Source organism: Haliotis asinina, chromosome 7, assembly GCF_037392515.1.
Source record: "Haliotis asinina isolate JCU_RB_2024 chromosome 7, JCU_Hal_asi_v2, whole genome shotgun sequence".
In the NCBI taxonomy this organism is placed as follows: domain Eukaryota; kingdom Metazoa; phylum Mollusca; class Gastropoda; order Lepetellida; family Haliotidae; genus Haliotis; species Haliotis asinina.
The window spans coordinates 12,140,597-12,155,765 of record NC_090286.1 but is presented as its reverse complement, the minus strand read 5'-3'; the positions used below and the strand labels follow the sequence as shown (position 1 = coordinate 12,155,765).

At 37.7% G+C, this 15,169-nt stretch overlaps 1 protein-coding gene across 1 annotated transcript; it reads left to right on the top strand.

Annotated features, from left to right (window-relative positions):
- Window positions 1-2,023: 2,023 nt before the first annotated feature.
- Window positions 2,024-14,793, top strand: LOC137291289 (Y+L amino acid transporter 2-like). Its single transcript, XM_067822590.1, has 12 exons — window positions 2,024-2,117; window positions 5,750-5,878; window positions 6,593-6,817; window positions 6,986-7,111; window positions 7,382-7,481; window positions 8,300-8,344; window positions 9,425-9,548; window positions 11,093-11,196; window positions 12,135-12,231; window positions 12,676-12,825; window positions 13,692-13,875; window positions 14,732-14,793. Exons 1-12 carry the CDS (start codon window positions 2,024-2,026, stop codon window positions 14,791-14,793), a joined length of 1,440 nt encoding a protein of 479 aa, XP_067678691.1.
- The last annotated feature ends 376 nt before the right edge of the window (window positions 14,794-15,169 follow it).

The window sequence follows — 15,169 nt, the reverse complement described above, 5'->3', positions numbered from 1 at the left end:
CACAATTTAATGTTTTGAACGAGGCTCGTGCAGCTTTCCAATAAACAATATTTGGGACATATTGGCAGTTCAAAGCTGCAAATTAAGTCGAAGCGAACTTCTGTTTTAACACGTCTCTTTCATGGAACGTCAGGATCAATGACTGGTTGCAATCAGATTTACTTGTGCAATCAGCGACGTTGTTTGAAAAGTCATCATTCGCAAGACCTCGGTAATTTCTGTATGCTTCGGGAAAACTAGAACACCTTCCCCTTCGCGATCGCTTCTTCTAGACAGAACTTAGTCATATAATGGGGGAGCGGTGTCGTTTCCATCGCCCTCGTTAACAACAGACACGCTAGCCAATCAATGCGTGTCTCATGAACACTAGTTTTCGGCAGAGGAGGGATATCTGTGGCCCGATGTTTGCTTGCATTATGGATCAGGTCGATGTAACACGTGTTCTGATTGGATAGAAAGAAGGGATATAATTCGTGCTGCGATATTTTTTTGCCGTGAATATGGCCGCATTATAACAAGCAACCTCTGTGGAAAGAGAATGTTAGGTGATTGTAACTCCCATAGTTTAACAAACACTTACGATTGTCGTAGCGCCACGTTCGGTTTGAGGCCAACACCTGCTGCCAACACCGCGGACTTCAATTGGTTGGTTAGATAAAAGGGGATGTAAAGCGCAACATTGTACGAGCGCTTCGGTAACTTTGCTTCCACTTACCATAAATAGAAATAGACTTAAAATGTACATTGACAGTACTGATTGACAGGTGTTGACTATTCTGTTACCCCTATTTTTACTTGTTCACGCATCTCTTACCTGATCATAAATTGTTTAACTTTGCCTAAAGCAAACTGATTCATTTTGCTGTATTCTTGCCCTTCCAATACTGTGCACATTTCTTAAACGCCTTTAAAGACAAACGCTAAGCCAATTTCATCTGTTAAAGTTCACCAGACACTATCCTTGACAAGTAATTGTTTCAGTATGTCACCAATGTGCACCGAATTTATATCTCCTTTGCTCGGTTTATATATTCACAAAGTGCTGATAAGCCCCTTCCTAGCAGGAACTTCAACCCCTAGTGGTATTCAGGAACGTCACAGAACATTTCTATACGTCCTTGTGGATTACACGTATGTACATATACGTGGGCCATTGGCCTTACCCTGTATTATGCAAATCCGGAGCGACATTTACGTGTTGTTGTCTCATGGTTAATATAAACTACAGCAGTTTATAATAGTTCTTAAAAGTACATACATTTTCATAGGCATACGAATAAAGATGTAAACACAATCCTCTATCAATAGTAATAATTAAGAACGATGGTTACCATACTTCACAGCTCACAATGTCATGTGTTCCACCATGATGCAGGACAAAAGAACGCACCTTGATTGTAAATGAATAGCAAACATGTACAAATCATCGTTCTGGTATATGATTTGTTGATTTGGAAGAACGTGCCTAGAATTTTCTGATATTAGCATGTTCATATCCTCAGTGGATACGGGCGATTAGAATGCAGCAAACTAGGAATAGCAAATGTCCAAGGCAAAGGCAACAGCTTTGGTGGCAAATGCTGAGAAGACATTGGTTCAACATCACAGCCACTGACATTGACTATGCGACCACTTAAACATCAATGTATTGCGTGTGTGTTACATACCATTGGAAATAGCCACATGAAGACGGTACTCATTACAACGACGAAATTCCCCTTTGTCTCCAATGTGGTATTAAATGTAAGCTCTGTAGAATGCGCCAATAATTAAAGAGAAAGTCACCTGTAGTGCAGATATGACATATGAATACTATTTATGTGTTAATGCCTATGCAATATCATATCCAATTTCATATCCAATATATTTGTGCTGTTATAGACTATATATGAGTTGTTGCATGCATTTGTTGCATCCGAAGTGGTCTCGAAACGTGCTTGCATAATTATGTTGTAGTACAGAAGACATTGGATCAGCCATGAACTCACAGCAGACGTCAACTAACACAGCAGGAAGGACAAACATGACGGATGTATCGCCTGTCGATAGAACAGCCACTCTGAAGAGACGATTTGGGTTAGTCAGTGCAACAAGTTACATCGTAGGCAATATTATTGGTGAGATTTTATGATGTATTGGTTTTAAGAAATGATATTGTGAACAGTGACCAATGCATTCCCGAGACCCTTGACCACGTAGCATAGTTATCGATACTTGACAAGACAGCTGGGTGTATACGGCACAGCGATAGAGGGTGTAACATCAATTGCAGGCGTTCGGATTCTTGACAGAATGCAATGGAAATCTGCAAGCAGTCAATCTGAGTTTGATGTCCCGGTTTCAAACGTCGAGCACCAACACTCTCTTTGTGTGAGAGCAGAGTCGAATGTAGGCAGATATGATGAAACTGGGTTTGATATCTGAAATGAAAAACCGAGGGGTAAAAAATGTGAAAGATATAATGACCAGCAAAACACACGAAACAAACATATGATACACACCTCTTTTCTACAGTTATTCCAAGTCCATCCTTCCTGCAATAACACAGATGGCATCTATCTTTCAAACAACGTTTTGTGATGTCAAACATGTGTGTCTGTTATGAGGAATTTCAGCATTTCCGCACAAATCATGATGATATTCCCTCGAATATTTAGACAGTTTTGCACCTGAATCTGAAAGCTGCAATACTAGAATAGCTGCCTTGTTGCAGGGTAAAAAACTAAATCGACATAAACAATAACGATATTTTTATGGACAGGAAAATTCTTTATTGCAATAGATGTGATGTTTCATGTAGATGTTATCACTTTTATCGTGCAGTTACTTGCTTGCTTGATAAACGATGTTTACTCTCAATTCTGTTTACTCTCTGTCTGAAGCCTGTCGGTCACAACCAGTAACTAACCGCACGCTGATGCCATACAGGTCTTGACACATACCATAATATCAACCAGTTATTTTGAAATCTAAATCCATGTTGATCAGTTTACAGGACAAACATGCTAACACTGATTAATGCAAGATTAGGATTTAAATGGGTAAAGTATACCATTAAGGAGAACAATTTACAAGATAATGGTACACCCATCATCAGTTTGCTTGGATAGGTGACGAACATTCCCAAACATATACAGCGGAGGCTGTCAAAACCACCATTTGTCCAATCCATCGAGTTTTCAAGACAGGAATGAAATCTCAGTCCCATCCATGGCTTGTACATTTATCATCAGCTCTACAATCCAGCACATTGTCAAAACTGGACTATTTCTTCAGCCCCAGTGACTGCAGGTTTAGACAGCTTCCATTGTAATGAGTGAAGCAAGAACAAGAATGCCAGTCTATATGCGACATGAACCATTACCGCATGAATCATTTGCATAAATTCATGTGCATACGCTGCTGATAACAGTCATATGAGAGGTACATCTTTAAACTGTTCTTCTTCTAACATATACATGTACTTCACAGTCAACATGGCTCGTTCCCGCTCTGAAACTGTAAGGCGTAGCATTTCTTTGTCTTTTGCTACTGCAGGGAATGATGAGCAAGCCTTTAAACCCTTTTTATACCCACCATGCACTTGCAGTTTTCATTCTGAAAGAGTCACGAGATTTTGATCATATTACAACATGAGATGTAAAACATGCGCTTTGCGTGTTCTATCGATGCTTCCGGACCAACAAACCATTTCTTTTTATGTTTGTAAAGTTTCCCTCGGTCGTTAGTACATACATGTAATTCCCTGACTACATGTCTAGGCTTCAGGTTTGTAATTCATTCGCATAAATTGATAACGGGCATATGAGTGGTACAACTTATAAAATTCTATTAGAACAAATTATTATTCTCCTAATATATACATGTACCCGGATACAGCTTCGGGTTCGTAAATGGCAGAAATCTGTTAATCTGAAGAATCCAGAGAAACAATATAGACCAATTGTCTTAAGCTCTGATAATATTCAGTTGAATATGAAGAATTACTCAAACAGAAATCATCATACATCCTTGTAGTGGCAGATGCTGGGACTTGAATTGTACATCATAGAGAATTAAACCTTTCTTAAACCATTCCCTTGAAATATTTGCTGAAACTGAAACTGTTCAGTCATTAGATTATTTAAGAAATGGCTCCAAATGAAATCCCTAAGAATGTACCCACGTTTTAGGCTGTCATTTATGTTTACATTTGTCACTCTGAAAGCCTTCATTAAGTTAACACCTTTCATCAATTCAGCGCAGTGCGATTGCTCACACCGACAAAACATACCACAAACAAAAAGTATGGGAACACCCTCATATATTAACCTAAACGTGGTGGTCTCAGGTAAGTGCAACTCTTCGTGTACTTAATGGACACTTTAGCACACACGTTAGAACATGCAGTAAAGCGATTGATTCAATATTATCCGCTGTGTTTGAGTTTTATTCCAATGCTCAAACAGACTAGTACATGTGGAAGACAGACTTCAGGTGCAGTTTCTGGTAACGTTTCCTTTTGAAGAAGCTACAGACAGCAAAGCTGGTCGTTCGGCTGCTGCTGAAAGATTGCACAGATCATCGACTATTCTCCTTGTGAAGCCTCCTTAGAGGCAAGTTTCTCATAACAAATTCAGCACCAAAAAAGTGTTGTGTGTGGTTCTATCCATGAACTACCATCTTCTTAAAGATAAAGTCAGTACCAAGAGCATATGTACTTAACATTAAAAATCATATAATAACACATCAATGAACACACGCGTTTCGCCCGGTGCAAGTACACTCATGAGAGATGAAGTCTGCAGTTCAAGCTGGGACAACAGTTTCCAACAGCACGGTTCAGAAGCTCTGGCTTTCACACAGTATAGGTGACTGAAAAATATTTTTCAAAATGTCATTGCAAAAATTTAACGATGTATCTCCAAAACATAATTAGTGAGCATACGTGTATAAAGTATACACGATCTGAATTAAAAGCTTCATTTGCATGAGAGACGTATGTATCACTTAACACAATGATATCCTGTCAAATGGTGAAAGTTAGATGCAATATACTTACTTTGAACATTAAGACAGCCGGATTTCTAAAACCCCATCAATTGAAAATGCGGCTTATTTGTATTATAACCACCATGGTGAAGTTGAATATGAAATACTGTTAACATGTCCAGTCTCAGAAATGACATGCCGCAGTGTTTTAGCAATGGACCTCGAAAAATGAGGTATGATTTAACCGAGGTCGAAAATGCGAGCTTGCTATTTTTGTTATTGCTATTCTTGTGACTCTACTGATTATTTAACAAGAGGTCTAAAGGAAAACATAAGCTGTTTACTGGTCACATGGGGGCATGGGTTGATGTATCCTCTATGTTTGTTTATGTTCCCTAGGTACATCAACCTATAGGCCCCAGTCCTATAGGGACCAGTCAACAACACCTCAGTGTTTATTTTGAAATTGTTTGAAGCACGGGTATTGGATCGTAATAAGGAGTATTGGAGTTAGGCAACAGGCCAAACACAGTTGACTACTAACGTATTAAACGAATTCCCCCAGTTCGGCATTTCCAGCGAGTAACAGAAAATGTCATTGATTGCCTCTGCCAATCACAAAAGAACTTATGAGTGAGGTAAGATAATGTTTTCTGTAAACTATTTCCATATATATGAAAACGCAGTTTCGTCAAAGAAACAGTGGGGATAAATATTGCTGCTACTGTCAACGTCTTGTAATACATTTGACCGTGAATGTTTTTCATCATCCATACAGGGACAGGCATCTTCATCAGCCCGAGTATCATACTCGAGGGTGTGGGTTCCTCCTTTGGCCTTTCTATCCTTGTATGGGGGCTGTGTGGAGCTTTTACATACTGCGCCGCTATGTGCTACGCTGAGTACGGTGTGTATTTCAATATCTACAGAGGTACACTCCAAGCTTTACTTTAGTTTTCTTAATGCCCAGTATCAGTACCAATGCCAGTCATGTTGGTCTCAATTGTACCCATACTGTTACAAATTACTTTCTTACTTAATGAATGTTTCCCTTTTTCAACGTTGGAATGATCATCGAAAATTAAATGAAGAATGGAAAGAAATGTTTCCAAACATGTGTAAATACTGCAAGACCCGATTACACAATAGAACTGTATTTATTAAATCCATTTATAAAGAAAACTTCAAAACCGAATACCAGATCACAGATCTGGCATCTTGCCAATATACATTTTTACTGATTGTTTTATCATATTACCTTTGATTGCCCACTTACTTAGTGCAAACACTAATAAAGTATTTTGGTGACGACCATACGTTCTTTGCCTAAGTTTATCATTACCTTTTGGCATTTTTATACTTGTCAAAGTATTGCTCTGGTGGTCGACAGGCAACACACTGCATCTACGAATATAGTTTTAAATGCTTATTGGGTGATATAGATATACCAATTGTTTTCTCGTGTGTCAGCATAGATAATTGATTGTGTGTCATTGTTATAACTGTGGTATTGCCACCTGATGAATAAAAGATGACTCTGTACTCTGTAACGGTACCTGCTGTATCCAGTGTCGTTTTTCAATCCAGTATATCAATCAAAATTCGTATGTGACATTTTAAGGTTCTCGCCTGAAGAAATCCGGTGGGACATACACCTACATCAGAGAAGCATTCGGTGACCTGGGTGGCTTTTTGTTCCTGTGGACGGACTTCGCTATTTGTCGGCCCTTGTCCATGATTCTATCGTGCCTGGGATCTGCAGAATATCTCATTGGACCCTTCTTCCTGTCCTGCCCACAGATGGCACCAACATTATCCAAGAGCATGTTGGGATTCGTTATCTGTGGTAATAACCTTCAACGTTTAATGCTACACCTTGTCGAAGCTATTAATGATAAAATACAAGAAATGACACGCTCAAATCCACAAATATTTTGGAGGCAGAACGAATAAATGTGCTAAAAGAACTGGTGTGAAAACGGTGTAAACGCCCACTTACTCAGATACATTTCAGGAGTCCTCGTGGCGGCCAATATGTACAGTGTCAACCTTGGTGCCCATCTACAGAATGTGATGACAGTGTGTAAAGTCACGGCACTTTTCATCATCATATTTGCTGGTATTGTTCACATCGGGAAAGGTATGTCCAGAGAGCTGTAGAGTTGGATACACTCAATATTGGAAACACTCACATTAAACTTGTCCGACTTTAGATTTCTTAAGATAGTGACAAGTGTCGTGTTTTACTCTCGATATGCAATGTCCACATCTCAATACACAATCTTGCAAATCCTAACTTGTATCGTTTCTTCCTATCTGAAATCGATGTGAACTGATACCGTTCTAAAGCATCCTAAAATATTTTGAAGAAGCATTTAAACTTAGATATACCACATTCCTTTAAATACAGGTCACACTGAAAACTTCAGTGACCCATTCCAAACCACCAACCTTACGCCAGGCGGTGTTGCTTTAGCGTTCTATGCAGGGCTGTTTGCTTTCACTGGATGGTAAGCTTCTATGTAGAAGGCGATGACGTTTGTGTGGTGCACACTTGACACACCTTGGTGTATGCGTTTTAGAGACTTCAAATCATGCTTATATATCTTCGAAGTTTTTGGTATATTTATCTCCACATATTTATTTTTGCATTCCTTAACTCAAAAACATTTGTGTGCGACATGATATATGTCGATGCCATACTGTATCAAGTATGGTTAACAACTGAGAGCAACACGACATTTTTTTATAAAAACCCAAAGCTCATATATTTTTTATTATAAATGTATACTGCCTGTTTAGGCTCACATAAAACACTCAATATATAATGGATCCGTCAAGTTAAAGGAGAAATCATATACGTGTGGTTACATCGAAGATTCATCACTAACTTTGGAGAACCTACTGTAAGCCTTATGCAGTTTAATTGCACGAGGATCATGTATCAAATTGCTGAAAAGCATGTGCAAGTATCATGCATGTGAACAGTTGCGTTTTGGTGTAAAGTTTTATTAAGAATTCGCCAGCTTTCATTGATTTTTATCATTCATTATACACATGACAATAATCTTTTCAGCGTAATTTGTTTTCACAATACATCAGTAAACAGTAAACAATACCATTAAGCAGTATGGAATAATTTGCAAAATTTAGAACAGTTGCCCGAGGTAAGTGGCTATACTGATACTAGTGAGTCTAAACTTGTGAAAGGAAGTGCATTTCATTTTAAATGCTAAAGTTTAAATATTCATTGTATTAACTTAAACAGAGAACATTTTAATCTCATTCATGTGCATATAGTTATCAAACATTTACGGTCATGTTTCAGGTCAATTGCCAATACCGCTGTTGAAGAAGTTCACAATCCACACAGGTAGTCCAACCTCCTTTCCTGTGAATGAATACTATTTACTGGGGGTTACTATTGAGGCTGAAACAAATCTTGCAAAAGCTATAGTCTATTGCAACCAACTATTAAAATACTATGTCAACAGATTTTCAAAAAAATTATTCTCCTTGTATTCACTCTTTTGAAGTCATTTCTAAAATGAATGTACAGTTTATATGAAATAAGTACCAGTTGACATAGATGCCGTCTGTTTTAATAACTGCGACCCACATCAAATAAACAGATAAAACGTAAACGTGTTATTCACAATTTCAAACTCGAGTGGCATGCCGTGATCGCCGCCATGTTTGTTTAAGAGATAACAGGGGCGGATAACTCTAAATCAAAGTGAACGAATCTGGTATCTCCTGTATTTTGTGCTGCCCATTTTCCATGAGTACGTACCACCAATGCATCGATAGTTTTTCATTTCTACCATCGATTAATGTCTATCGCTCGCTCGATGCATTGTAACAGCACTACTGTTTTTCATTTACACAAAAGGGAAAAAATAAACATCCCTGTACTCCTAACTTTTACATACAGGAAGGTGTTACATGATATCTATTGCATATGCCAGTATATGTTACAATGCTGTTATATTTCTTCACGTCGTGTTTCTTGACATTTTGTTAGTTCACATGCCATTAAGTCTTTAACCATCCATACACATTTGATTAGTGGATGATTGGTTGCAGGGGATATAAACCAAAACTAACTATTCCTAAAAATGACATATATCTCAACAGCTGACACATAATCCGAGAAAGTTGATTTGTTGCCAGTTTGGGGAAGTAATGTAAGGTAATAGTATTGTAAAATCATATGTTTACCCGTATGAGGTTTATGTTAATGTGAAGTGCCCTACGTATGCTTTGAATGAAATAACTCTGTCGGAGCAAGTATTTCTGTGATTTGTGAAAGCCTGTCAAGTAAAATTAGAAACATGATGTTCTTAGAATTAGGTAATATTTTACCAAGGATTTTCCACGGTTTTACTCTGAAAGTAAATGTAAACTGTGTAAAGGAGATTGTATGGTTTATTTTGATTTATCTCTTTTGAAGAAACATCCCGTTGGCACTATTTGGTGGACTCGCTGTTCCTACGGTGACATATGTCTTGGCAAACGTTGCCTACCACGCTGTTCTCACCAATGACGAAATTCTCTCAGGAATTGCGGTGGCATATGTAGGTACCCAGGCCGACGTGACAGTCTGTATTTCGTCTTCTTGTGGATAAAGTTACAAACCACTGGATCTCCATTTATATACTACAAACTACGAAAAGTATGGAGACACCATCAAATTCGATAGTTATGTTTAAAACTAAAACGTGGTGAGGCCATTTATATTCTAAAGTAAAATGCAACTTTTTGTGTGCTTAAATGGGTACTTTAGATGGCATGTTAGAACTTGCAATGATGCAACGGATTCAATATTCGTTGAATTTAAGTGAAATGAGTCAAAACCAGCGAAAAACAAGTGTGCTCAAACACACCTGCACGATGTTAGATTCAAACTCCCAATTCTGCCTTCCACATGCACTGGGATGTTGTACTTGGGCGTTTAAATCAGTTGCGTCATTGCAAGTACTAAAATGCCGTTTAAAGTGCCCTTTACGCACACAAAACGTTGCATTTACATAAGAGTATAAATGACCTGACCACGTATCAGTATATACATGTATGTGACTTTCACATTTTAGGGTGTTCACATACATTTTGTTTGTAGCAAATATTTGAAATACTAATAACATACGAACCCTTTTCAAGAAGAATGAATATAGAAAACATAATTCCTGTCATATTTTGTGCTCTACGATGTCTATAAAATCAAAGCAAGTATGTATGTGGACGATGCAAAGGGCCGATTATTAGTTGCATATGTCTAAACATGTTACTGAATATGTTAAATATGTTATGATTACAACCACGTATATTTCTTTTGAAATACCTTCAAAAACTGTCCTAATCAGGTAAGTACATGACTCCATGACAGTTTCAATGATTGTTAACATTCCTCATTACAAATGCAGACTTGGTTGACATATATGGTTATTGCAATTGCATAGATAGATGATCATGATGTTGATCACTGGATTGTCTGTTCCAATCATACACAATCATATAACAGTCATTTGTCTGTAGTATTTGTACCAAATCAAATGCAACCATACTTCCTTTCAAAAGTTAAGATATATATATAATATATATGGTTACATCAAAGAAAGATTTCTCTGCTATGCTGGGGGAACGTAATGTAAACCTTATGCATATCAAATGCATGGGGATCATGCATCAAATTGCTAGTGAGCATGCACAAGTATCATGCATATCGGACATATGAACAGCTGACTTTGGGTGTAAACTGTTGCTACAAATTCGCCAATAGTCACTGAATGTTCTCATTTCATGAACTCGTGACAATAATCTTTTCAACGTTACAAATTTGTTTTTGCAATACATCAGTTCGCGTGTAAACAGTTCCTTTAAACAGCATGGGATATTTTCAAAACTTAGTTTAGAACAGTTGCCTGAAGTAAGTGGCTATATGTACACCAGTGAGTCTAAACTTTTGAAAGGAAGTGTATATGGGAGGTTACATGCAACATCTTTAGTCCAAGACGTGTTTCCCAGGGTCATGCCAAAGTAGTGTTCGTGAACCGGTACTTTATTATTACTCATGTCATGTAAAACTGGTGTGTTCATAATAACATACATTGTCTCAAATAAGGTGTTTGGAGAGAGGATTCTTGGGGTCCTCAAGTGGGCTGTCCTGGCATGTGTGGCATTATCGGCTGCGGGAATCGCCAATGCTAACGTCTTTCTTTCAAGCAGGTAATCTTCCATAGCATAAGTGCGTGTGCGACTCTGCCTATAAGCTTGTGTGTGTGCCTGCAGCTGTGTGAGTGTGTGTGTGCCTGTATGAGTGTGTGGATGTGCATGTGTCAGTGTATGTGTGCCTGTGTCAGTGTGTGTGCCTGTGTACGCGCTCTCGTACACCCATAAATCAAAAGTAATGAAACCATCCATTGCTGTATTTTGCATCAGAGCAAAAACACACAAATTCCTTGTATATTCAGTGCCATTAGCTCGAAATTTGAAACATCACATTTTTGTCATTATGGGAACATACTACACAAAATAAGTTAGGGATGTGGTATTTTTATTATTGATATTTTTCAGTGTGTCAATGAATAAATAGATCATTATTCAAAATTTTAAGATTTGGATACATCCCTAACTGTTTTTGTCCAGTATATGTATTAGTTTATTCAGTTTTGTTCATTACTTCTGTGCATGCTGCATTGATGAAAGACGAAGGTTTACTCGACCCTTAACCATAATTCTATCACTAACAAAAACAGATCAAAGTTCTATTATGTATGAGTGACTGAGTTCATATTTTACATCTCATTTGCAATATTCCAGCCATATAGCGATGAAAACAAGGTAATAAATTTGATATATCTGTCGACAAGGGACATTAAAACCAACTAGTCTATCACAGATTTATAGTTAAAACTAGTAATGAAATCTAAAATACTTTAACTATAGAAAATGAAATGTACATTATAAAACAGACTATAGATCGCCAACAACAGACGATAGATCACCATACTAAGGTCCATGGGGACTTACAGTGTCTTTGCTACCTGCATGGACCCTAGTTGGATTTACACCACCCCTTCAGCCGTTGGCGATTGCAAGTGCTATCATGAGATACACGAGATGTTCTTTACTGAACTGTGACATCAAATGTACATTTTGTTTAGAACCTACTTTGTTGGGGGTCGTGATGGACTGTTTCCTCGCTTCCTTAGCATGATAAATATACAGAGAAGAACTCCACAACCTTCTATCATTGTGCTGGTGAGTGTGACAAATCTATATATATTTCCTCTATACATTTTAAACCATGCGATTTTCTAAAATTCCTTCATTTAAGTCACGATGTGCAGGAAAATAGAGCATATGAGAACAATATTTTAAGTCGGAGTCTGTCAAACAACATTTAAAGCAATCCAGTTTTCTTCATCATCTTGTCAGTTAATTCAGAAGACGCGAAATAATGATTTTTGTATCAGAATGGTACTGTATATCATTTTTTCATACCTTTAATTCGTGGAAATATATCATTCTCGTTGACTGAAAGCCTCTCTTAGCAATCGTAAAGCTTTGGACTGGGGACACATATTGTACCCGTGTAGGGAATCAGAAAGAGACCCAAGAATAGAAGGACGATTTATTAACATTTGCTTTTAACCTTCTCCCCTGCTGAATGATTTCATACTTTTTCAATAACTTCCATTACAGTTTGTCGTGAGCACAATCTACATGTGTCTAGGAGATATCAAAACTGTGTTGGGAGCGTATGCTTTCTGCAAGGCTGGAGGGGAGTGTGCAGCTATCGCTGGGATGTTCGTCATACGACGTAAACACCCAGATAATGGCAATACTTACAAGGTAACAACAAACTGATTTATACGTATTACCATTAGTATATGTCTCTTTGGTTGTTGTTTAACGGCGCATTTAGCAATATTCCAGCTATTTTGTGGCGGTATGTAAATAAAGAGTCTAAACCAGCGATGATCATCGATCAACCCAGCTGGTATACGATGATGTCAACCACGTGGGAAAGTCTTAACACACGATTCCATTAGTCTTGCGACAAGCAAGGGTTACCGAAGACACGAATCTTCACAGTCACCGTTAGTATATAAAGAGCAGCTACATACATGTGCCACACTGCCCATCTTTAGTACATTTTGATGCGCTTTTATCATCTAATCATACTTGAAAAGAATGATTCCCTGATACATCGGAAGTTTGCAGAGCATACCTCAGCGTTAAGTTCAAGAACAATGAGCGTGTTTCCCGTTTTTGATCACATGTTTATATTTGTTAAAATAATACCACAAATATTGAGAAGGATAGCAAAATGTGTCAAGAAAATTGTTTGTTTGTTACAGTTGAAATGTAAATAGATATTAAAGCAAAGGGACAACGTTGTTCTTTACAGATCCCTCTGAAGAAAGAATTGAACAAATTGAAACTGACAGGTGTTATGGATTTACCCGATACAGTGAAAAACGTGGGGTTATCACAAATAAATCACGCATACAGTGGATTTTACTTCAAGCCAAAATATTTATCAATAACGATTTTGAACAGCATCTGAAATAACGTTCCTGTTTATCTAAATTGTCAACTGCTGATAAGATTTTATCACATATCTCAAAGTACGACACTCATTTCAATAACTGGAAATACCATAATCTTCAGATTTCAAAACAAAACGTTAAAAATGAGTCTTGTGTTCCCCTCAGGTTTACTGGTGGATACCTTTCATCTACATTGTGTTCTTCTTGCTTCTATCGGCCACTGCCATTGCCTTCGAACCATGGAAGTACATTCCTTCCTTCTTCGTCATATTGACGGGTGTTCCTCTCTACTGCATGTCCAGGAGTAGGAGGTGGCAACAGGGCCATCTGGCCACAATCAATAGTAAGTGTCATGATGACCACTACCACATGTCCAGGAGTAGAAGGTGGCAACAGGGCCATCTGGCCACAATCAATAGTAAGTAACGTAGCAACGCACAGTATCATGAGGGCCACTATCACATGTCCAGGAGATTCAAAGTGGTTAAGTTCTATTTGGAATTAATATGATTTAAAGACATGCAATACTTTCAATTTCTTTTCCACATCAACCAGAAAATCCAAAGACGACAATATGTCGTGACAAATAAAGAGCTGCTCCAAAATAGTTTGTGATCATAATATATTTCGTATTGCCTAACAAGTGTGATACATTCATACGTTTTGGAGTGCTCGATGACTTGACTAATATTAGAAAACGTTCAACTGAACCTTTACCATGAAAATAAAACATATATCGTTATTTTGTGCTTATTTTCAGCTTATGTTGAACAACATCATACAATAGGTATATGTAAATATCACTTGATCTGGATTTGATAACGAAAGAGACTACAGTATTTTCAGCTTACCACATTTCACTATCTCTCGGGAACAATTAGTAACCGTATTTTTTATTCACATTGATTATTGTTATAGAGTGTATAGTCAAAACTTTTCAATATCCCTGAAACTCCTTTCTAGATGGCACGTGGTCATATTAAGTCACTTTCTAAATCCGATCTTGGCGACGAACATACCAGACAATTGCAACGTTTTCTCTTGCCAGAGACTAGTCATAATTTTGGACGTTGATTCTACTTTGAGTGCGTGGAAGGGAATGAACAGACCCATGTATGTGTCTATGTCCAACTCCGTTGAGATAAATGTTAGCCCTTTGTCTTGATTCAGATTGACGATGATCCCGGTTTTCTAAATTTCAGAAGGGATCACACATTTGTTTCACCGCCTTCTTCTGTGCCAGCACGCAAGTGAGAATATAGAATGAGGGAAACGTGCTCATGGACAATATACAGTCTCTGAAGACATTGTTTAACCAGGAGTTGGTCAACATCATGAGGAGATCCATTCCGGCTCATTTGCTGTCATGTAGCTCACATGGCAATCATCAGAGCTAAAATATGATATGCATTGTTGTAGTATTTTTATCTGATAAATGGAGATTCCTAAACCAGTGTCTCGCAGATACCATTTCTCATACAAATTGTTTCAAATCGTATTTAACGAGCGAAATACGTTTTGAAAGAACGAGTTGGAAGATAAATGGCATCTGACAGACACTGCTACAGTAATCTGTTCCTTACACACCATAACGTCTCATCATTTTACAGTCGAATAGATATAAAATATTTCATATTTATTCA